The 26,741-nt window shown below is 35.1% G+C and overlaps 1 protein-coding gene across 1 annotated transcript in view; it reads right to left on the bottom strand.

Annotated features, from left to right (window-relative positions):
* Nucleotides 1-26,741, bottom strand: part of MNS1 (meiosis specific nuclear structural 1) — a 50,106-nt gene that overhangs the window by 20,923 nt on the left and 2,442 nt on the right. The window contains exons 3-4 of the mRNA XM_030318113.2: nt 10,547-10,674; nt 2,343-2,445 (exon numbers count right to left, since the gene is read on the bottom strand). Of these exons, the coding sequence (XP_030173973.1) occupies nt 2,343-2,445; nt 10,547-10,674 (231 nt within the window). The remainder of the gene's footprint in view (nt 1-2,342; nt 2,446-10,546; nt 10,675-26,741) is intronic.

Below are 26,741 nucleotides of genomic sequence, written 5' to 3'. Positions count from 1 at the left end.
TTTTCCTTTTATTTAAAAGTCATGTAGGCAATTTTTAGCTCCATTATGTATCAGCTGCCCTTTACAGTAAGGATTGTACTCTTTTTCAGACAAGTCTCCTATTAACCAGCTCTGAGCAACTCTGAAGTTTCTCTCAGCCTAAACTTTCTTTCTTGCCACCAGCCTTTGAAGTCTCTCATTTCTCACTTATTAAATGCCCTTTATAATCACTTTAACTTAAAAGAGTCACATATATCATTGTGCCTGTTTTCTGTAGCTTTTAATTCACTCATTCAAGACCATTCCCTGAGTTAGAGACAATCTTACTTCTTTTTTTTTTTTTTTTTTTTTGAGACAATCTTACTTCTTAACTAGGTTAAACCTCTTATTTTTTTTTGAGCATTTTGAAATCACTTAACAAAATAAGTTGTAAATTAAATATATTGAGGCAATTTTTTTTACCCTCGACCATTATGATCACATACCAAATAGCATCAAATAGACAAGAAAAGATTAAAATGCGAATGTGAATGCCATTCCTAATCTAATTGAGGCTTTTAACATATACACTATGAATATGACTTGACCAAAATTCTTTCTCTTCTACTTTCTTAGCACGTGTTGTACTGGGTTCTTTAAAAAAATGTGAAATGACAAAAACATTTCTGTACACACTGCCACACACTTAATAGACATACAATGTTCTCATTTCACAGATTTAAGAAGACTAAAGCTCAGACAGACAGAGCCCATATTGGCACCTAGGTATCTCGACACCTAGTCAAGTTGTAGGACTATTTGACTTTAATTTTTGTGGACTCACTTTATTTAGAAAATAGTGGCAATTCTTTCAGGAGTCAGACTTAAATGTACAACTACCTGGAAAAACTTCAATGATCAGAATAAAACTGTAAACTACTGGTCAAAGAGTACACTGTTTATGTTCTACTTTATCTTTGTTTTTAATTTTATTTATTTTGAGAGAGAAAGAAAGAGAGAACATGAGGGGAGGAGCAGAGAGGGAGAGAGAAAATCTCACAAAGATGTGGGGTTGATCTCACGAAGCATGAGATCATGACCTAAGCCAAAATCAAGAGTTGGACCAACTCTTAGCTCAGCTTAACCAACTGAGCCACCCAGTTGCCCCAGTTCCACTTTATTTTTGAAAGGGTAGAAAAGAACTACATGGCTTAGGAAATGAGGTCTCCTCATGCTCTCCTACCACCTGCCATGCGAAAGGCAATCCCAGTTAACAGCATGCTGTGCAACCCTTCAGACTTTTCCTATACTAACACACATGCATGCACATCACTGTGGCCAGCATCTATTCTTATGAGATGCCTATGCTGCATTGTGCTGGTTAAGTATTTTGATATTATTCCTCTAATTGTATGTGTGCATCAACATATATGTGTTGATATATATACACATATGTTAATATACAGTTTTTAAAAAATAAAGACGGTCTGTGATGTGTATTTCTCTCCAACTTGATTTTTCTGCAACTTGTTTTTTTTTCTTTTTAACCTAAAATATAACTTTAAAAGCCACAACATTTACCTCTACCTCTTCTCTTTAACAGCTTATAATCCTTGAAAGGGATCCAAGAGAGAGGAAACTCTACAACCAAAATGCTCTATGTATTAATAGAGAAACGAGAGAAAAGAACTTATAAGATTGTGTACTATTGCAATCAGACCTTTTCATCTATGTCTAGCCTTTCCAGGGGACCATGAGGGCTCAAGTGATGGTGTGCACGCTGCTTTTCAGAATTAACTCAATAAACCCTATTTTACATTTACTGTAGCACCACTAGTGAGTGTGTCTAAAACTCCTTTGCCCAAGAGTAACTCTTGCCCTGAATCTGGCAGTATGTCAGGAGTTAGAAAAGGGAATAAACATAGAGGAAAAAGATAAAGAGATAGCTACTTACAAAACATGAAAGTTTCCTGCTTAAAATTATAAAATACTTCACTTTTTAAAACATTTAACAAATGAAAAACCTAGTAACATTCTAAAATGAATTGATCACACTAACAACTTGTACTGTATTGGTTTGTCAAAGAATTATCAGTCAGAGACCACAAAGAATGCTCAGACTTACTGAGTATAGCTATTCATTCTAAACAGCAACCACATTCTTTGTGTCTCTGAAAGGCTCTAATATTAAATTAAACAAGGCTCACTATTGAATAATTTCTGAGTTTCTATACCTTAAGGATCTGAAAAGCATAAAAGTATTTAAGAAATCTAGCAGTGTAAATTCTTCATAGTATGTAGCAGTTTTCAAAAAATTGGTCTATTGTTGATTTTCTAAATGAAGCTAAAAATATAGAAAACATAATGACCAGAAACATGATTACCATTTGCTCATGTTTAATGGCATCCTTCTCTGCAATCTGAGCTGCCCTTTCTTTATTCATGTAAGCTGCTTTTAATTTCTTCTCCAATTCTCTGAGCTCAATACTGTTTAAAAAAAAAAGACAGAAATTTAAAATTGAGGACCACATTTTCATCTTAAAAATCTGTACCTGAAATTTAAAATAATTTTTTTCTAAATGTATATTTATATTAAATATCTTGAAAGTAATACTCTTTTCTCTCTCCATCCAAAGAAAAATCAGAATGAAAATGAGGCATTATAATTAATTTTCCACACAAAACAACTGTTTTATTTCCAATAATCATCACTAAAAATCTTTTTGCCAGTGCCTGACTCAGAGAAGATGCTTTAGCAATATTGGTTCCAATTTCTGTCCAGCTACTGACACTATTGAGCTACAAGAACTATAGTGGAGGGGTTGTAAACACTCTGAAAGCCATGACTATTTTTTGATGATTAATGATGGAGAGGAATGACCATAGGCAAGTTTGCTTCACTTCTCTGGGCTTGTTTACTTACCTGTTAAAAATGAGGATCACCCTCAGAAAACCTCTGAACTGCTTTTCAATCTATCCCTTCCCTAACTATAGTGGAAAATAATATGCCATACACAACTTTTCATTTTAATGTGCCAATCATATTTCTGAATATGAGAATTCTGAGTCGGAAGGGTACTTAGATGTCACTTAGAAGCACATCTTGGGGCACTGGGGTGGCTCTATAAGCTGAGCATCTGATTCTTAATTTCAGCTCAGATCATGATCCCAAGGTCATGGGAGCCCCCGTGTGGATCATGGAGCCTGCTTAAGATTCTCTGTCACCCTCTCCCTCTCCCCTTCCCTGACTTGTGCATGCTGTTTCAAAAAATTAAGTTAAATTAAAAAAAAATTTTTAAAGCACATCTTAATTCTTACTAGAACAGAGGCACTCACCTAATTATAAACAATTTAGAAGTACCCTAAACCTCCAAAGAGATAATCATGGGTAGGGAAGAGAGCTATTCTTGGTGTTATGATGTGTCCTTCTTGCCCTCACTGTTGTAGTTGTAAATGTATGGGACACAAGATTGCCTTCTTTCATAAAAGTAATAATATAAATGAGGATTAAGTTTCTAGGTTAGTCCACATATTTTACTCTAAGGAGCTGACATATTTACAAGAGTTTTTGTTGGATTAGAGTTAGGTACTAATATTAGTAAGCCAATGTACATACCCAATCCCAATTTATAGTATTACCTCTCCAAAACAAAGTGCATCAAATTCCAAACAACTAACATGCAAATAAATGACTTTCATTTGAAGGACAAATGCACAGATTTCTATTGGATATATACCTAGGAATGAGATTTCTGAGTCACAGGGTAGGCTGTATTCAAATTTCATAGAAAATGCCAGCTTTCCATGCTCTGTACAGAGATTTACACTCATAGTGCTTCAGTACTCTCACTGCTACACATCCCAGCAACACTTTTTAGTCGTGTCATTCTTTTTCATTTTAACCACTCTTGTGGGTAAAATATCACTGTGGTTTTAATTTGTTTCCCTAATAAAATGAAACTCAGACCTTTTCATATGTTTGAATCATTTCTGTGAAGTCATTCATCTTCTGTGAAGTTTTTGTTCAAGAATTTTTTGCCCACTTTTAGACTAAATTGTCTACTTCTTGTTACAGAAGAGTTCTTTGTATGTTCTTAATATAAGTCTCTTGTTAGTTACAATCATTGCAAATATTTTATTCCAGTCTGTACTTACTCTTATAGCTGTTTCTTTAGATGAAGAGAAGTTTTCTAATTCACCCATCTGTTTCTTCATTGTCAATGACTTATGTGTCATGTTTTAAGAAATGTTGCCTACTGCACAGACATAAAGTTATTTTCTTTTGTTAGTCTTTCAAAATTTTGTTTCACCATTGACTTTTAGACTATAATCATTCAAGAATTGAATTCTGTGTGTAGAGTGAGGTAAAAAATCAAGTTCATTTTTGTATATATGGCTATTTAATTGATGCAGTACCATTTTATAAAAATGTCCATTTCTGAATGTTCTGCACTACCATTGTAGTGCCAGGGATTTGCAGTGTCATAAAGTTTAAGTGTGTATATATGCATGGATCCATTTTTGAATATCCCATCCCATCATTCCTCAACTGGGGTTCCATAAGAGAACTAAGCCTCACAGAAAACGGAGTCTATATTTTAATTCTCTCACAGAAAGTACATAGCAGGCATTGTTTTAGATCCACAGGAAGTAAGTTAATTCATTACAGATGCCGTAGGCCATTAGGGTTTAAATTTTCTGGTTGAAAAGATCTGCTCCATCCTATTTCATCAATCTATTTGTTTATTCTGTGCTAAAACCACAATATCTTAATTATTATAGCTTTATAATAAGTATTCATATCCTAAAGAATAAGTCTCCAATTTTGGTCTTCTTAAAGATTGTCTTAGCCATTCTAGGTACTTTGCATTTCCATATACATTTTAGAATAAGCTTGTCAAATGTCATAATAAACAATACTGGCTGAGATTCTGATTAGGATTATCCTGAATTTATAAATCAGTTTGACATGTTTACAATACTGAGTCTTCAATTTTATAAACATGGCACATCCTTCCAATTATTTAGGTTTTTAAAAACTCTATTGATAATAGTTTTTTTTTTTCAGTGTTGAGGTTTTACACCTCTTTCATTAGTTACTTACTTTTCTATGCTCTTGTACAAATTATTTTAAAACTTTCATTAATTGTTGCTAATTTACAGAAATACAATTAATGTTGTATATTGACTTAACATCCAACAACACTGCTGAACTTATTCTTATAATTTATACATAGATTCTTTTGGATTCTCTAGATACACAATCATATCATCTGGTAAAAATAAAAGTTCTATTTCTTTACTGCCAATCCTAACAACTTTCATTTACTTTTCTTGCCTTATTGCACTGGCTAGTGTCCCCAATACAATTATTAAGAGATGTTGTTATAGCAAGCATTCCTGTCTTCTTAATATAAGTAAAGTGTTTAATGTTTGCCATTAAGTATGATGTTACTGTAAACTCCTTTTATTCCTAATTTGCAAATCCTCTTTTAATCTTAGAGTGATGTTGATTTCTACCAATTGGTTTTTTCTGCTCATACAGTTTTTCTATTATATTCTGTTCATCAGATGAATTACACTTACTGATTTTCTAATGTTAAAACAACTTTGTATTCTTAGAATAAGTTAAATTTAGTCAGATTTTTATCTTTCTCACACACTGTTGGATTTGATATTAACTAATTTCAGATTACAGTAGCTAAACTCAAGAGAAAAATTAGTCTATAAGGTTCTTACCCTACTCAGATACTGATCGGATTACAATCAATTGGAAAGTGTTTCTTCTTTTCCCACTCTGCAAAACTATGTGAGATCAGGGTTATTATTTGAATGTTTGGTAAAATTCACCAACCACCTAGCTATGTAGGTTTCTTTGTGAAAAAGGTTAATTATAGGTGTAATATCTTTAAAAGTTATAGAAACATTTATGTTTCTGTTTCTACATATGCCAGTTTGGTAAATAGTTCTATTTAAGAATTTATCTAATTTTCAAATTTATTTGTATCAAATTATTCACAATATCTTGCTATGATCTAGTAAACATTTGTACGATCTACAGTGATATCTTATCATCCATTCCTAAAATTGGTTATTTATGCATTCATTCTCTTTTACACTATACCATTCTAACCAGAGGTAATCAATTTTATTAGCCTTTTTAAAGGCACAATTCTTGGCTTTGATTCTACTTTATGTTTACATTCTAATTCATTTGTTTCTGCTCTTATTATTCTCTTCCTACATTCTTTTTATAATCATTCCAGATGGAAATTTGCTGTACATTCTCTAATATCCAGATGGAGCCTTCATTTCTAATAGTCATTTCAGATTATAAATTACTCTTGAGCAACAGCTTTAGCTAAACCCCATAAGTTTGAGGGTTTTCATATTATAATTTTTTTATTGTGGTACAATACAAAAAAGAAAAATTTGCCATTTTTAACTATTTTAAGTGTACAATTCAGTGGTGTTAGTTGCATTCACAATGTTCTACAACCATCATCACTATTTCTAAAACTTTTTCATCATTCTAAATAGAAATGCTGTACTCATTTAAGCAGTAACTTCCCATTCCTCTCTTTTCCTAGCCTCTGGTAATCTCTAACTACTTTTTGTCTCTACAAATTTACCTGTTCTAGTTATTTCACATAAGTGGATTTACACAGTATTTATCCTGTTGTGTCTGGCTTACTGCACTTAACATATTGCTTTCAAGGTTCAGCCATATTGTAGCATGTATCAGAACTTCATTCCTTTTCATAACTGAATGATATTCCACTGTATATACATACCAAAGTTGTTGATGGACAACGGGGTTGTTCCTACCTTTTGCTATTGTGAATAATGCTGCATTAAACATTAATGTACAAATATCTGATTAAGCCTCAATTTTCAATCCTTGTGGGTATCTACCTAGATAGATCATATGGCAGTTCTATATTTAACTTTTTGAGAATCGTCAAACTATTTTCCACAGTGCTTACACCATTTTATGTTCCTACCAGCAATGTCCAAGGGTTCCAATTTATCCACATCTTCACCAGCATTTACTTTCCATTTTTTTATTAAAGCTATCCTATCAATTTCCCTAATGACTTAATGATGTTGAGTGTTTTTTTCATGCGCTTATTGCCCCTTGTCTGTCTTCTTTGGAGAAATCTCTTAAGTACTTTGCCTATGTCCAAACTGTTGAATTGTAGGAATCATTTATATATTCTGGATATTAAATCCTTTTTTTTTTAAGTTTTTTAATGTTTATTTTGAGAGAGAGAGAGAGAGAGAATGGACAGGGAGGGGCAGAAACAGAGAGGGAGACACAGAATCTGAAGCAGGCTCCAGACTCCGAGCTATCAGCACAGAGCCTGATGCAGCCATGAGATCATGACCTGAGCAGAAGTCAGACACTTAACTGACTGAGCCACCCAGGTGCCCCAAGGATATTAAAATCTTATCAGAGATGTAATTTGCTTTTCTAGTCTGAGTTGGTTAGGAGTTATGTGTAACAGAGATGAGCATCTTGTGTCAATCCTACAGGTAGCTACCAGGTAGGTTCAAACATACATACATAATAATTTTCTAATAAGATCTGATCTGCTCTCCTCTCTCCAGAATGAGGGACAGATACTCACAATATGGGCTACTACTTTCAAGCCTGCCTTAGAGCTGGGAGGGGATGGAACAAGGACAAATGAAAAAACTACAAAGCTTTGCTGCCATTTATAAGTTGCCTTTTTCTTGATTCAGCATTCACTTGGTTGCTATGAACCTTTGACTGTTCGAACTGTACTGCCATCAGGAACAAAGTGGCTATGTGTTTAATAAAGGAAGCCTATCTCTGTCTCCTCTTTGAGCCAGTGTTTGCTAAACTTAACTATCAATTATATATGAGATACTTGTTTTTGCTTTTATAAAACTATATATTAACTATATAGTACATGTATAGCTGCTAATTATGTAATTATAAATTGTATAATTAATCATATAATTAAGCATAATAATTTTAAATCACTGAAATTATTAATCACACATATAATTACTGATCTGTGGTATAATTTTAAAAAAGACTTCTAAAAATAGGAAGTGACTAAAAAAATAAAAAAATAAAAATAGGAAGTGATTGTCCCATCTCAAGGTAAAAGCAGTGATAAAATTAAACTGTCTTTTAAATATTTTCTTGGATTAAAAAAACATGTGTTCAAAGATCAAATAACAAAGAATCTCATGACTTTCAAAGTCAATTATTTTCAAAATAAATGTCAATGAGCCTTAAAAATTTACCTTGGGTTTTAAAAATTCATTTCTTTTAGATTTAAAGAGGCTAATCTTACTATACACGGTTTTTAATCACTTAGGATGTATTTTGAGTACCACTGCAAACATTTCCTTGATTTGAGAACTGCCAATTTGCAGATGGAAACACTGATCAGAAAACTGGTCCCTTACTGCACGTCAGTCACAATTCCATCACGGCTTATGCACAAAATTAAAAACTCTTAGCAGTTTTGACACTGCTAAGAAGTAGCATACGCTATTTGAAAAAGCACTCAGCTGAATGACTTCTGCCTTAAATTTGAAGAAAATTTTCAAAAATATAGCATTCTAGATGGGCCATTATTTTCTTTCAGCCCTTTCAATACATGGACTTCTCGTTTTCACTGTTACTGTCAAAATCGAGTTGTACTTCTGATTGTTGCTCCTTTGAACGTAATAGTCTTTTGAGGGGCTGCTTTTGTGATTTTCATAGTTTTATTTATTGTTGGATTTCAAAAGTTTGACTAGGATAAGTACAGGTATAGTTTTCAACATTTGTTGTGTTTTAACCTGTGGCTTTATGTCTTTTATCATTTTTGGACATTCTTGGCCAGTATCTCTTCAAATACTGTTTTTGCATCATCCTCTTCTATTTCTACTACCAGAGCTAAAATCATACATCTGTTAGAATTTCCATCATAGCCCTTATCTCTTTTAAGCTTTCTTTTGTATTTTTCTATCTTTTTGTCTCTCTGTGCTTCATTCTGGATATTTTCCACTGGCCTGCTTGCACATGACTCTCTTCATCTGTTTCTTTCTAATAAAATCAAATTGAATTCTGTATTAGTGAAGTAAAACATACACGAAGGTGCAAAAATCTTAAACATAAAGTTTATCAAAATGTTGAACACCTTGCCATATGCTTATTGGCTAAGCTCTGCTTCAGTTCTTAACTCTCAGCCATACTTTTGGAATCAGCAAAGCTTCCAAAAGAAATGCAGCTTCAAATGCCAAGCTTACCATTCAGGTTTTCTTCTTTCCCAGATCTGGCTTTTATACTTTCTCCAGATAACCTGTTCTCAGAGGGAGCAATTATTGGAATCACTTTGTCTAAAAATTGCTAGAAGTAGAAAGTTCCTCCATTTAATTTTTAGATCAGTGAATTAGACAAAAATATGATGAAATATTTGTTTCATCTTCAGATAACATAAAACCACAAGGGATAGCTCATATGATTGGAGAATTAATGTCCAAAAAGACGGTTTGCGACTAGAACAATACGAAGACATTAGTGGCAATTTTAAATCTTTAAGAATTAGTAAAAGAATTTGATAAAAGTTGTAGACCCAGAAAAACACACATGGGTACATCTGTCAAACATATAAATATAAATTAATGAAGTTTAGAATCCCTGAGGGTCACCCATGGGTCATATAATATCCTACAGGAAGTTTGGCTCAGTTAAGATAAAATGTAACAATTATCAAAGTAAATAAATTTCTATTATATTCAACTATGTAAGTATAGGCGTGACATGGCTGCTCCTAATAAGTAATTCTGTCTTAGGCAACATTAAGAAACATATTTTAGAACAATGTGATTAACAGTCCCTCTACTAGGGGTATTAAGCAATACCCTGGAGCATTACACATAATTATGGGGGTAATATTTTGTTAAGGACCAATAATCATGTAAAGTGTATCTACAGAAGAGAACCAGGATGGTGAAGCTTGAAATTATACTATATGTGAAACAAATGAAGGAATGAAGGATGTTTAATTTATAGAATAAAACATTTATGGGATTCATAAATATGAAAGGATATCCTAAATAAGCACTAAATTTGTTTGTTTTTTATTAGATAGCAAAAATGAGATAAATTCATGAAAGTTACAAGGAACTTAATTTTGAAACAATATGGGGGAAAGATATTCAGAGTTACAGCCGAATGAAAAAAGAAGTTCTATGGCAATCACTAGAGGTGTTGACCCATAGCTGACCAGCCACTTTCCAGTAATACTGGGGTAGAAAATTAAATTATGTAAGGTTTCACTTAAGAGTAGGATTCATGAGTCTATTTTTTAGGTCATTTAAAAAATTACATTTAGAGGAAAGATAAGAAAGTGATATTTATTTTCACCTTAAACACTACTTTGAATACAACTTCTTTTCTCAAATGAATATATACAGGACTTAAAGCAATAAGCATTTCCAGACAAAATATTAACTAAGTGCAATGATACAAAGAAAGAAATTTTGCTTTCAGGTGCCAAGCACAACATAAATAGTTTAAAGGCAAAAACAAAATAAGTGAAATTTATAAATGCCAAGATACCTGTTTTCTCTTACTTGTTGCCTCATCTTTTCATCCTTTAGACTTTCATGTTTTAGTTTGGCCAATTCCATAGCCATTTTTTCTTCTTGTTCAATCTGAAGTTCCCTCAATCTTTTGTTTTCTTCTGCCTGAATTTTTTTAAAAAAGAAACTTCAATTATTTGTCCTTCAGAATCAGATATATTTTTTCCTCAAGGAAGACTCTGTTTTGTAACAGAAAACTTCAAGTGCCTTCGGAGCAACAACCATTTGTGTTTTATTTTAAAATACAAAACGCTATTTCAATCAACACTTTCCCAAACGTTTTACCATAGAAAATGTCAGACATCTTAAGTAGTAAGAATATTAAAATACACCCTCAGGTAGCATCACTCATTTTCAATAACTACCAATATTTTGTCAACCTTTTTTCTTTGCTCTTCTACTCCAATTTCATTTTTTTTCTTTGTTCTTTTTTGCTAGACTATTTAAACCGTATCCTAGATATGTCATTACCATATAAGTAATTCAGTATTGATCTCTACCTGATAAGAATTTCATCTCATATAACAACCATACCATTAACATGTCTAAATAACAGTTATTCCTTAGTAAGGTGTAGTCCATTTTCAGGTTTTCCCAATTGTCTCAAAGATGCTTTTAGTTTGCTTTTTCAAATCAAAATCCAAACAAGGTCCACATGTGGCATCTAGTTATTAGTTCTCTTAAGTCTCTTTCATTCTGTAATAGTCATCCCATACACACATTTTTCCCCCCAAGCCATTGATTTGTTGTAGAAATTAGTACATGTAGCCCATAGAATGTCCTACATTCTGAATTTGACTGATTGCTTCTCCAGGATACCATTTAACTTGTTTCTCTTTTGTATCATGGGTAAAATGGTAGAAGAATCTAGAGGCTTAACTAAATTCTGTATTTAGAAGGAATAAGCACATGAAAAGATGTTCACTATCATTAGCATTCAGGAAATGCAGATTAAAATTACAACGACAGATCACTACAAACCTATTACAATGGCTAAAATGAAAAATAATGGCAAAACCAAATGTTGGTGAGAAATTGTTTGCTGGGTGGGAATGTAAAATGATAGAGCAACTCTGGAAAACAGTTTGGTAGTTTGTTATAAAGCTAACATACAATTACCATATAACTCAGTAACTTTACTCTTAAACATTTATCCCAGAGAAATGAAAACTTATGTTTATTTAAAAACCTGTATCCAGAATTGGACCCACAAATGTATGGCTAACTCATCTTTGACAAAACAGGAAAGAATATCCAATGGAAAAAAGTCTCTTTAACAAATGGTGCTGGGAGAACTGGACAGCAACATGCGGAAGAATGAAACTAGACCACTTTCTTTCACCATTCACAAAAATAAATTCAAAATGGATGAAGGACCTAAACGTGAGACAGGAAACCATCAAAACCCTAGAGGAGAAAGCACAGAAAAACCTCTGTGACTTCAGCTGCAGCAATTTCTTACTTGACACATCTACAAAGGTAAAGAAATTAAAAGCAAAAATAAACTATTGGGACCTCATCAAGATAAAAAGTTTCTGCACTGCAAAGGAAACAATCAACAAAACTAAAAGGCAACCAAAATAATGGGAAAAGATATTTGCAAATGACATACCGGATAAAGGGCTAGTATCCAAAATCTATAAAGAACTCACCAAACTCCACATCTGAAAAACAAATAATCCAGTGAAATAGTGGGCAGAAGACATGAACAGACACTTCTCTAAAGAAGACATCCAGATGGCCAACAGGCACATGAAAAGATGCTCAACGTCACTCCTCATCAGGGAAATATAAATCAAAACCACACTGAGATACCACCTCATGCCAGTCAGAGTGGCTAAAATGAACAAATCAGACTACAGATGCTGGAGAGGATGTGGAGAAACAGGGACCCTCTTGCACTGTTGGTGGGAATGCAAACTGGTGGAGCTGCTCTGGAAAACAGTGTGGAGGTTCCTCAAAAAATTAAAAATAGATCTACCCTATGACCCAGCAATAGCACTGCTAGGAATTTACCCAAGGGATACAGGAGTGCTGATACACAGGGGCACTTGTACCCCAATGTTTATAGCAGCACTTTCAACAATAGCCAAATTATGGAAAAGGCCTAAATGTCCATCAAATGACGAATGGATAAAGAAGATGTGGTTTATATATACAATAGAATACTACTTGGCAATGAGAAAGAATGAAATCTGGCCATTTGTAGCAACCGTGGATGGAACTGGAGAGTATTATGCTATGGGAAATAAGTCAGGCACAGAAAGACAGATACCATATATTTTCGCTCAGATGTGGATCCTGAGAAACTTAACAGAAGACCAGGGGGGAGGGGAAAGAAAAAAAAAGTTAGAGAGGGAGGGAGCCAAACCATAAGAGACTCTTAAATACTGACAACAAACTGAGGGTTGATGGGGGTGGGGGAGAGGGGAAAGTGACAGATGGGCATTGAGGAGGGCACCTGTTGGGATGAACACTGGGTGTTGTATGGAAACAAATTTGACAATAAATTATATATTAAAAAATAATAAAAAAATAAATAAAAACCTGTATCTAAATGTTTACAGATTTATTCAAAATAGCTAATAATGGAAATAAACAGACAAATGCTACCAGGTGAATAGTGAGATAAACTGTGGTACATCCTACCATGGAGGACTGCTCGACAACAAAGGGGAACAAAATAGTGACACTAGCAACAACTTGGATGAATTTCTAGCAATTAAGCTGAGTGAAAAAATCCAATCCCAATATACTGTTTGGGCCCATTTATATAATGTTCTTGAAACACGTTCCTTATTTTACAATTGTGCTTTAATTCACATATTATAAAATTCACCTTTCACAATTCCCAATTCAGTGTTTTTTTAGTATATTCACAGTGTTGTGCAACAATCATCATTATCTAGTTTCAGAACTTTTAAGTGGATATTTTTTTTTTGAAGCAGCTTTGTGTTCACAACAAAACTGAGCAGAAATAAGAGAGTTCCCATATACCCAAAGCCCACACATATGCACCGCCCACCTCACTATCAACACCCCACCAGCGTGGTACGTTTGTTACAATCAATTAATCTGCAATGACACAATCACCCAAAGTCCACAGTTTATATTAGGGTTAACTCTTGCTGTTGTACATTCTGTGGTTTTGAGAAATATGTAATGATATTTATCTACCATTACAGTTATCATACAGAACTGGTAGATAGTTGGAATCATGCAGTATGAAGCCTTTACAGGTTGGATTCTTTCACTTAGTAATACACATTTAAAGTTTCTCCATGTCTTTTCATGGCTTGATAGTTCATTTCTTTTAGCACTAATATTCTATTGTCTGGATCAACGATCCATTCATCTACTGAAGGACATCTTAGTAGCTTACAAGTTTTGGCAATTAAAACTGCTATAAACATCCACATGCAGGTTTTCGTGTAGATGTAAGTTTTAACATTACAGAACAGTTTCATCGCCTCCAAAAAAAAAAAAAACAAAAACAAAAACAAAAAACAAAAAACACCCATACCTGTTAGCAGTCACTCACCATTCCACACACCCACTAGTTTCTGAGAACCACTAATCTGCTTTCTATCTCTATGGACTTGCCTATTCTAGATACTTCATTTAAATGGAATCACAGAATAAGTGGCCTTTTTGTGCTCGGCTTCTTTCATTTGGTGTAATGCTTTCAAGGTTCATCCATGTTGCAGCATGTATCAGTACTTCATTCCCTTTTATGTCTGTATAATATCCCACTGTACAGATAGAACACATTTTATCTAGTCATCAGTGGATGGGCACTTGGGTTGTTTCCAACAACCACCTTTTGGCTATCATGAATAATGTTGCTTTCAATATTCATGTACAAGTTTTTGTGTAAACATGTTTTCAATTGTCTTGGGTTTAGTAGAAGAATTGCTAAGTGATACAGCATTTGCATTTAACTTTTTGAGGAACTGTCCAACTGTCTCCCACAGCCACTACAACATTTTACATTTCCAAAAGCAATGTACAAGGGTTCGAAGTTCTCTACATCGTTTCCGATACTTACTATCCTTTTTAAAAAGAATTAGAGCAATTTTCATGGCTCTGAAGGGATACCTAACTGCGATTTTGATTTGCATCTCCCTAATGACATTATGTTGAACATCTTTTATGTGCTTATTATTCATTTGTATATCTTCTTTAGAGAAATGGCTATTGATGTCCTTTGTCCATTAAAGAGTTTATTTGTCTTTTTATTGTTGAGTTGTATAGGTAGCATTCTTGAAATGACAAAATTATAGAAACAGAGAACATATTAGTGGTTGCCAGAGTCAAGCATGAGGTATGGTGTACAAGAAAGAGATGGTTATGTTTATGAAAGGACAAAATGAGGGACCCTTGTGGTCATGGAGCTCCCCTGGATCATGACTGTGGTGCTGGACATACAAACCTACACGTGTGATAAACTGTAGGGAACCAAACACACACACACACACACACACACACACACACACCAATGCACAGACAGGAGCACAAGTAAAAGTAGGGAACTCTGAACAAGATTGGTGGATTGTATCATTGCTGTTATTTTGCCTGTGATATTGTACTACAGTTTTGCAAGATGAACCATTAGGAGACATTAGGTGCAAGGTATATTGGGTCTCTCTGTATTATTTCTTACAACTGCATATGAATCCACAATTATCTAAATAATAATTTCAATTAACAAAAAGCAACTGCAAGTACTGGTGATGACACAAAACAACTGGAATTCTCATACACCACCTGAGGAAATGCAAAAAAATGCAGCAACTCTGCAAAATGGTTTGGCAATTTCTTATCAAGTGAAACATACACCCACTATATGACACAACCATCCTACTCTCAGATATCTATCTAAGAGAAATGAAAATTTATGTTCACATAAAAGTTTGTAATCAAATGTTTATAGCAGTTTTATTCACAGTTGCCATAAACTGGAAACAATTCAGATTTTTTTCAACATGCAAATGAACAAACAACTGTGGTACATCCACATACTAGAATACAACAATACCATTCAGCAATAAAAGGAACAATTCATACAACGATATGGAATCTTACATTTGTTTTGCTAAGTGAAAGAAGTCAGACCCAAAAGGTAACACATTGCCTAATTCCAGTTATATGACATTGTGGAAAAGGTGAACCTAACAGGACACAAAAGAAATCAATGGTTTCCAGGGATTTGGGGAGAAGGGTGAGTGGCTGACTACAAAGGGGCAGCATGAGGGGACTTTTAGGATGATAGACGTGTTTGAATGACACTGGGAGGGTAGAGATAGAAATCTATCCATTTGTCAAAATCCATAGAACTATATATACATCAGAGAGAATTTTATAATATGCAAATTTAAAAAGAAATCAACCAGTAAATCCATGCCAGGCACTACTACTCAATAATAAAAAAGAATTAACTATTGACAAATTCAACAACTTGGATGACTCTCAAAAGCATTACACTGAGTGAAAAAAATCTACTCTAAAGGTCACATATGACTCCACATATGTATGGAATCACACACAATTACATTTATATAACATTCCTGAAAGAACAAAATTACAGAGATGGAGAACAAATCAATGGTTGCCAGGCATAGTCGGTGGCCGCAGCTGGGTGGGGGGGGGGGGAGGGCAGTGGTGGTGAAGAAAATATATGACTATAATGGGGTAGCATGAATAAGGTCTTGGTGGTGATACAACAGTTCTGTATCTTGAATTAGGTGGTGGCTGTGGAAATCTACTACACATTTGAAAAAAATGACATATGGGTATATATGCATATTGTACCAGTATCATTTTCTAGAGTTTGATATTATATTACAGTTATGCAAGATGTAACCACCGGGGGAATCTTCTGTATGGTGCCCAGTGGACCTCTCCATATGATTTTTGCAATTTCCCAAGAATTTGTAACTATTTCAACATAAAAATTTTTTTTAAAGAAATCGACCACATGTGGGGGGAATAATGGAATGCAGACTATGTCAAATTAACTGTATTAAAAATCAGGGGGTCCAAGATGGCAGCATAGGAAGATCCTGAACTCATCTCCTCCCATGGACACACAAAATCTACAGCTACCTGTAGATCATTTGTGTGGGAATGCTGACAATACCGACTCCATCTTTAGCCCTCCATCTTGTTCATGGTTGCTCAATGACCTTTCTTGGGGCTACAGGTTCCATGTAGCCATTCCATGGAAATGAATAATCATACCTTAGAAATGCCCACCAAGACCAAAATAGGGAGAAGGTTGTTTTGGTCTCCCATTAATCTTTTAGAAATAATAGTCTTTCCCCTTCCTGATGCACAGGTGAGGCTGCAAGATCTAATTAAAAGTTAGCGGTCAATTAGACACATTCAAGCTCTCTGCGGTGTGTGTGAACCCTTTGATCTCAGTATAGTGCCCTTCTGTGCGTCTCTTTGCTCTATAAGGTTTGTGGACTAAGGTCTGGATTTGGCGGAGAATAACTATGCAGTTGCTGTGAATAGTCAGTCTTCCACCCAATCCCCCTGTCAGTAAGTTACCTGAAGTAAAACACTGTGTAAACTGTATGGAGTGGCCTACTTCATTTTCCGGTCTCCAAGTGCCTTCTCAGTTTGGGGGATACTTCATGTCTCTCCTGCACCTTCTAACAATTTCTCTCTGAAAAGGATCTGAAAACTAGATGAACTGCTTCTCTGCAACAAAGGATAAAAGGACCACATTGAGAGCGGTAGAGACACTGTCTTGCCAAAAAACCCTACACCCAATAAGCAGGGAGACACAACAGAGGGATCTCACCAGTCCAGCACCTCTGCCAGATGAGTGAGCGGTTGGTGCCCCACATTAGGCACTCCAACACTTCAGAGCTGCACCAAAAATGTCTGGCTTAGAAAACCAACAGGGCTGACATCCAAGGGACCCAAAGTACTATAGGAAACTGAGATTCTCATTTTAAAGGCTCACCTGCAGTCTCACTCATCCCAGGATCAAGCACAAAAGCACCAATTTGAAGGGAATTCATTTGCTGATCTGGGGGAATCTGCTGCAGAAGTAAGGGACAGTTGGGACTCTGCCAGAGACAGAGGCAAGGCTAACTCCTTTTGTGTGCTCTCTACCTAACCTGCCAGGGTAGCACACTGGATGCTGCACCCTCTCACTGCCTCACTGGGGCTGGTGGGACAGGTGGCCTCAGTGACGTCCTGCTGCTTTCCTGCAGCTGGGCAGTGGGAGCGGTCATAGCAATCCCCCATACCGCGCTTGGACTGGCAAGTGGGAGCAGTCATGACATTCTCCTGCCACCAACCTGGGACCATACAGGCACAGAGACAGGGCACTCTCCCACAGTATCACAGAAGCCTTCAGGCACATGCAGTCAAGACATTTCCCCCCTGCCTTTCTGAACCTGGTGAGCGCACCTTTCAGAGCAGGTGTGTGCAAACCACAGAGAGAATGCCCTTTGTTCACTTGGCCTTGGTGGCCAAGAGGGCTGAAGGTCCTGAGCTCCAAGGGACTCTTACCATCAGAAGACAGTTCTTGGCAGGCCAACCCCCCAGGGCACTGCACACCCAGTCTTCCTTGAAAAAGGCCTATTTATCCTGGAGCTCCAGCCTAAGAAAGAGTCTTCAGGTTTCCCACACAAACAGTAGCTACAAAGGCACTCCCAGGGAACATAAGTAGGGAGACATTATTCTTGCCCATCCTGTTGGCCTCACTGCAGCTCAACAAGACCTCCCAGAAAGGAGCTTATATACTCATCTGCAGCCCTGTTTTTACAACTGTTGCCCAGGGAACACCTCCATCTCTAGATCTGGAGGCCAACAGAGTTTACAATTGTAGCCCCACAGGACTGCATATATTTGCATATATTAAAAGCTGCTGCCTGAGGGTCTGGCTTCCATTCAGCCTGAAACTAGGTGCTGAGTAAGATTCCTCTCCTTGGAACACTGACAGGTCTTGGCATACCGTCAACAACACAGACATATCAAGAATAAAAATCAGGCTGTTCAGACGATCACAAAGGTTCAAGAGACAACCAAGAACTAATCAATGGTGAATGAGAAGTTTCATCACCTACACAAAGCCACTTCTTCAAGACTGAAAGAAGTACTTGTTTTGCCCAACAGAGGGAAACAAACACAGCCAAACAAAATGAGGATACAGAGAAGTATGTTCCAAATGAGAGAATAAGACAAAACATCAGAAAAAGACCTTACTGATCCAGAGATAAGTAATTTACCAGATAAAGAATTCAAAGTAATAGGCATAAAGATGCTCACCAAGCTTAGGAGAAGACTGAATGAACACAGTGAGAACTTCAACAAAGAGATATAAGATATAAGAAAGTATGAAACCGAAATCAGAGCTGAAGAATATAATAACTGAACTGAAAAATACACGAAGAGGGTTATACAGCAGATTGGATAGAGCAGAAGAATGGATCAGAGAACTGGAAAACAAAGCACTGGAAATCACCCAGACAGAGCAGCAAAAAGAAAAAGGAATTCTTAAAAAAAAAAAAGATGATAAATTAAGAGATCTATGGGTAAAATCAAGTGAAATAATATCTGCATTATAGGGGTACCAAAGGAGATGAGAAAGGAAAGAGGCAGAAAACTTATTTGAAGAAATAATGGCTGAAAACTTCCCTCACCTAAGGAAGGAAACAGACACCCCGATCCAGAAACCCAGAGAGTTCCAAGTAAAATAAACCCAAAGAGATCCATGCCAACACACATTATTATTAATATGTCAAAAATTAAAGAGAAAATCTTAGGGTACCCTAGTGGCTCAGTTGGTTAAGTGTCCAACTTTGGCTCAGGTCATGGATCTTGCAGTTCATGAGTTTGAGCCCTGCATCGGGCTTTGTGCTGACAGCTCAGAGCCTGAAGCCTGCTTTGGATTCTGTGTCTCCCTCTCTCTCTGTCCCTCCCCTGCTTGCACTCTGTCTGTCTGTCTCTCTCTCTCAAAAATAAATTTAAAAAAAATTTTTAGAAATTAAAAAAAAAAGAAAAATCTAAAAGCAGTACAAGCAACTTGTTGTAAAGAAAACTCCACAAGGCTATCAGCAGATTGCTCAGCCCAAGCTGTGCAGGCCAGAAGGGAGTGGCATGACATATTCAAAGTGCTAAAAGGAAAAAACTTCCAACCAAGAATACTCTACCCAGTAAGTTTATCACTCAGAATTGAAGGATAGTTTTTCAGATAAGCAAAAGCTAAAGGAATTCATCACCACTAAACTGGTTTTTCAAGAAATGTTAAAGGGATCTTTTAAGTTGAAAAGAAATGGCACTAATTAACAACCAAAAAACATTTGAAAGTAAAAATCTCTCTGTAAAATTTAATATGTAGTGAAGGTAGTATATAAGTTAACTCATAAAGTTAGTATGAAGGTTAAAAGACAAAAATAGTAAAATAAAACTACAATAATTAATTAAGTGATACATAAAATAGGAGATAAAATGTGACATCAAAAACATAAAATGGGGGAGATGGTAAAAGTGTACTATTTTGGAATAAGTTCAAGTTGATATCAACCTAAAAGGTTGATAGGATGTTATATATGTTGTATACATAAATTACCTCACAGTAACCACAAAGCAAAACCTTACAGTAAATAAGTAAGTACAGTAAATAGTAAAAAAGTAAACACAACACTAAAGAAAGACAATGAACCACAAGGAAAGACAGAAAGAAAATGGAACAGAGAGGAACTACAGAAACAGCCAGAAAACAATTAACCAAATGGCAATAAGTACAGATCTAACAGTAATATTTTAAATATAAATGGACTAAATGTTCTACTCAAAAGACAGCTGGCCAAATGGATTATAAACAAACAAACAAAGAACAAACAAGACTCATCTATATAGTTACTTCAGAAGTAACTATATAGAGTTACTTCAGAAGTAGGGATACACACAAGCTGCAAGTGAGGAATGGAAACCATATTCCATGCAAATGAAAAGAAAGCTGGTATAGCTATACTCATATCAGACAAAATAAGCTTTAAAACCAACACTGTAATAAAAGACAAGGAAGGGCATTACATGATAAAGAGGTCAATCAAGCAAGAAAATATAAAATTTACAAATATATATGTATGTAATATAGAAGCACCAAAATATATAAAGCAAATATTAACACACCAAAAAGGGGAAATCAACAATAATACAATAATGGTAGGGGATTTTAGCACCCTATTTATATCATCTGACAGAAATAAGAAAATCAATAAGGAAACATCAGTCTTAAACAACACGTTAAACCAGGTGGACTTAATAGATATATACAGAACATTCAGTACAAAAATAGCAGAATACACATGCTTCTCAAGTGCATATAGAACATTCTCCAGACCAGATCAATGTTAGGCCACATAAAAAGAAAATGTAAATAAATTCAAAATTGATATTATATCAAGCACCTTTTCCAACCATAATGGTATGGAATTACCAATTATCAAGAAGAAAACAACAAAACTGTGAGAATTAACCAGCATGCTACAAAGCAACCACAAGGGCATCGAAGAAATAAATACCTAGAAGAAATTTTTAAAAAATCTACAGACAGGGGCACCTGGGTAGCTCAGTCAATTAAGAATCAGACTTTGGCTCAGGTCATGATCTCACCATTTCCAAGTTCAAGCTCTTTGTCAGACTCTGTGCTGACAGCTCAGAGCCTGGGCCTGTTTCGGATTCTGTGTCTCCCTCTCCCTCTCTATCCTTCCTCCCACTCATGCTCTGTCTGTCTCTCTCTCAAAAATAAAAAAAAAACATTGAGAAAAATTTTTAATTAAAGAATAAAATTTTAAAAATTTGGAAACAAATGAAAACAGGAAAATAACATCAAAATGCAGCAAAAGCAGTTCTAAGAGGGAGGTACACAGCAGTACAGATCTTTCTGAAGAAACAACAAAACCCTCAATTAAACAGTCTAACTTTACACCAAAAGGAACTATAGCAAGAATAAATGAAGCCTAAGGTTAGTAGGAGGAAAATAATAAAGATCAGAGTGGAAATAAATGAAATACGGACAAAAAAAAAGACAATAGGAAACATCAATGAAACTATGAACTAGTTCTTTGAAAATATAAATAAAAATGGGGTGCCTGGGTGGCTCAGTCAGTTAAGCATTCAACTACTGGTTTTAGCTCAGGTCATGATCTCACGGTTTGTGAGTTCGAGGCCCAGATTGGGCTCCATGCTAACAGTGCAGAGCCTGCTTGGGATTCTCTCTTTCCCTCTCCCTCTGCCCCCACCCCCACTCATTCTCTCTCTCAAAAATAAACTTAAAAAAGAAAATATAAATAAAATTGATAAACTTTCAGCTAGACTTACCAAGGAAAAAAGAGAGAGGGCTCAAATACATAAAAATGAGAAGTGAAAAAGGAGTTACAACTAATACTAAAGAAATGCAAAGGATCATAAGAGAGTAATATGAACAATTATACGCCAAAAATTAGACAAACTAGAAGAAGTGGATAAATTCCTAACACACGATCTTCCAAGACTGAATCAAGAAGAATTCTTGAATCAAGAATAAAATCAAGATACTAGTAGGGAGATTACTAGTAAGGAGACTGAATCAATAAAACCTCCCAAAAAACAAAAGTCCAGGACTATGTGGCTTTACTGGTTAACTCTATCAAACATTCAAAGAATTAATATTTACCCTTCTCAAACTCTCAAAAAACTGAAGAGGAGGGAACACTCTCACTCCATGTCATGAGGCCATCATTATCCTAATACCAAAACCAGACAAGGATGCCATACAAAAATAAAATTACCAGCTAATATTCCTGATAAACATAAATGCAACATTCCTCAACAAAATATTAAGCAAACCAAATTCAACAACATATTAAAAGGACCATACACCATGATTAATGTGACTTATTCCAGGGATGCAAGGATGATTCAACATCCCAAATCAATCACTATTATATACATTAACAAAATGAAAGATAAAAATCATTGATCATTTTGATTCAGGAAAAGCAGATTATGGAGAGAATGTACCTCAACATAATTAATACCCTTATGACAAACCCACAGTTAGTTTCATACTCATTGGTGAGAAGCTCTAAGATCAAGAACAAGACAAGAATGCTCACTCCATCCCCACTTTTATACAACATAGTACTGGAAGTCCTAGCCATAGTAATTAGGCAAGAAAAAGAAATAAAAGACATCCAAATTGGCAAGGAAGAGGCAAACTTGTCACTATTTGCAAATAACACAACACTAAAGACTACACCAAAAAACTATTAAAATAAATCAATTCAGTAGTGATAAGACACAAAAAATACATAAAAACCTGTTGAATTTCTACACATCAATACCAAAAGATCAGAAAGAAAAATCAAGAAAACAATCCCATTTACAACTGCATCAAAAAGTACAAAATACCTAGGACTAAATGTAACCAAGGTGACTATATACTGAAAACTATAAGATACTCATGAAAGAAAACGAAGAAAACACAAATAAATGGAAAGATATTCTGTGCTCATGGAGTAGTATAAAATGTCTGTACTTTTCAAAGCAATCTACAGAGTCAATGTAATTCCTACCGAAATATCAACAGCATTTTCACAGAATTTGAACAAATAATTCTAAAATTCATATAAAAGCACAAAAGAATTAAGATAACCAAAGCAATCTTGAAAAAGAACAAAGTCAGAAGTGTAATGCTCCCAAATTTCAAACTATTATCACAAAGCTATAGTAATCAAATCAGTATAGTATTGGCATTAAAAACAGACACATAGAGGGACTCCTGGCTGACTCCGTCGGTTGAGCGTCTGACTTCGGGTCAGGTCATGATCTCACTGTTCATGAGTTTGAGCCCCGCATCCAGCTCTGTGCTGACAGCTCAGAGCCTGGAGCCTGCTTCAGATTCTGTGTCTCCCTCTGTCTCTGACCCTCCCCCATTCATGCTCTGTCTCTCTCTCAAAAATAAATAAATATTAAAAAATTTTTAAAATAAAAACAGACACATAGATCAATATAACAGGACAGACAGCTCAGGAAAACCCACACATATATGTCAATTAATTTAGAACAAAGGAGGCAAGAATATACAACGGGGAAAAGTGGTGTTGAAACTCTTCAAGTGCTGCTGGGAAAACTAGACAGCAACATGCAAAAAAATGAAACTGGACCACTATCATACAACATATACAAAAATTAACTCAAAATGGATCAGAAATTTGAATGCTAAGACCTGAAACCATACAAGTCTGAAAGGAAAACATAGGCAGTAAGCTCCTTTACATTAATCTTAATGTTTTTTTTAAAGCTGATTCCAGAGGTAATTGCAATAAAAAAGCAAAATCAAATGAGACTACCACAAACTAAAAAGCTTCTGCACAGCAAAGGAAACCATCAACAAAATTAAAAGGCAACCTTCTGCAATGACAGAAGTATTTGCAAATCATATATCCTATATGGGGTTAATATCCAAAATATATAAAGTCATAAAACTCCAAAAGAAACAAAATATAAACAGTCTGATTAAAGAATAAGCAGAGGACCTAAATAGACTCTTTTTAAAAATGACATACAGATGCCCACCACCACAGGAAAAGATATTTAACATCACCCATCATCAGAGAAATGCAAATCAAAACTATAATGTGATTATTACCTTACACCTGTCAGAATGGCTATTAGCAAAAAGAAATAAGTGTTGGTGTGTGGAGAAAAGGGAATCCTCATGCAGTGGTGGTGAGAATATAAATTGGTGCAGCCACAATGGAAAACAGTATGGAAGCTCTCAAAAATTTTTAAAAAATCATATAATCCAGCAGTTTCACTTCTGGGCATCTACCAAAGAAAACAAAAGCACTAATTTGAAAAGATATATAAATGTAGCATTATTTATAATAATCAAGATATGGAAATAACCTATGTCCATCAATGGAAGAGTAGAGAAAATGTGGTATGTAAGTACAATAGAATGTTGCTCAGCCATAAAGATAATCTTGCCATTTGTGACAATTTGGATGGACCTTGAGGGTATTACACTAACTGAAATAAGTCAGAGAAAGACCATTATCTTTGATTTCACTTATATGTGGAATCTCAAAAACAAAACAAATAAACAAAACAAAACCCAAATTCATAGATATAGACAACCAAATGGTGGTTGCCAGACGAGAGGGGAGTAGGAGTGGAGGTGTGAAATGAGTAAAGAGGATCAAGAAGTACAAACTTCCAGTTATAAAATAAGTAATGGGGATTTACATACAGGATGGGGAATATAGTCAATAATAGCGTATTAATTTTGTATGGTAAATAGATAGTAACTAGACTTATTGAGGTCATCATTTCACAATGTATACAAAGGTCAAATTGCTATGTTGTGCACCTGAAACTAATATCATAATGTATGTCAATTATACCTCAATAAAATTTTTAAAAAGACAATCACATAAATGCAGTAGAAATAGACATAAGTAATTTTAGGAAACAGTGTCTGACTAGATATTATAAGGCTAAGGACAAAAAATATTTATATCCAAATCTGTACTGTAGTAAGTAAATGTGTTGTTCACAGGGGTGCAGGTTAACAATTCTGAGACTATTTTATTTGTATACTAGGGTTGAAAGAATAAGTAAATATACTATAGATAATGAGAACCAACTTTCTTTTTGTTGGAGAAAGCAATTATGAATAAGGAAAGGACAAAGGCTAGAATAACCACTGTGCTAATCAGAAGGGAGATTCTCTTGGGTAGGCCTGACCTAATCAGGTGAGCCCTAAAATGACAAAGAGCAGTTGAAGCCACTGTTCTGTGGATATCAGGGAAACAGACTGCTATGTTGTAGAAAGGATCAAGTGGCAGGGAATGTCAGCAATCTCTGAGAGATATGAGCATTAGTCTTCGAACTATGAGAACATGCACTCTGCCAACTTAAATGAGCTTAGAAGAGGACCCCAAGATTCAGATGAGAATATATTCCAGACAACACCTGGATTTCAGCCTTGTGAGACCAAGCAGTCAATCCAGCTATAAACCACGTTTGGATTTCTGACCTACAGAAACCGTGAGGTAATCAACAGATGTTTTTAGCCACTAAATTTGTGGTAATTTGTTACATAGCAACAGAAAACTAATATAATAAATGAACGGTAGTCTTTAAAATTGTCAAGGTCATGAAAGACAGGAAAAGTGAAAAACTGTTACAGATTGGAGGAGATTAAGGAAACATAACAACTAAATGCAGTTTGTATTCCTGAAACAGAAAACATGTTAATGGAAAAAACTCATATGATCTGAATAAATACTATAGTTAACATATTGTACCAAGGCTAATTTCTTCATTTTGATAATTGTTCCATGATTATTTAAGATGTTAACTTAAAGAAAAATCAGTAAACAGTATACAGGAATTCTCTTTACTATTTTTTGCAACTCTTATGTATCTAAACTTATCTCAAAAATTGTCTCTAAATATTATTTCCATTAGATGATAACAGTGCTCTTTGGTACAATGGCTGATTCTGGGTGTGAAGCCAGAAATTTACAAGATGAGTCTTGTATTCACCAGAGGAAAAGAACAAATAGGATAATGAATCAGCTCAAGTGATTCCTAAGATCTGAGAGTAGAAAGCCAGAGACCCAGAGAGGCCTGGGTGGCTCAGTCGGTTAAGCATCCAACTTTGGCTCAGGTCATGATCTCACAGTTCATGGGTTTGAGCCCCGCATCGGGCTCTGTGCTGACAGCTCAGAATCTGGAGCCTGCTTTGGATTCTGTGTCTCCCTCTCTCTCTGTCTCTCCTCCACTCATGTTCTGTCTCTCTCTGTCTCTCAAAAATAAATAAACGTTAAAGAAAAATTCCTTTTTAAATAAATAAAGGATGAGGGAGAGACTGTTTTAGATTAGAGGTACCTAACAGACATAACAACCAAATATACTATATGAACCTTGTTCGGATCCTGATTAAAACAAACCAACTGTAAAAGCAGACTTTGACATAATCCCCAAAACTTGATTATGGGATGGCATTAAATGATACCTAGAATTTACTGTTAATTCTATTACGTGAGATAATGGCATTGTTCTGCTACTATGTTAGAAAATATCTGTATTTTATAAGATGCATACTGAAGTATACAGGAGAGAGATGATCTGATATCTAGGGTTTTCTTTAAAAT

Source organism: Lynx canadensis, chromosome B3 (genome assembly GCF_007474595.2).
Source record: "Lynx canadensis isolate LIC74 chromosome B3, mLynCan4.pri.v2, whole genome shotgun sequence".
In the NCBI taxonomy this organism is placed as follows: domain Eukaryota; kingdom Metazoa; phylum Chordata; class Mammalia; order Carnivora; family Felidae; genus Lynx; species Lynx canadensis.
The sequence above is the reverse complement of the archived record's forward strand: the minus strand, read 5'-3'. Positions and strand labels throughout refer to the sequence as shown.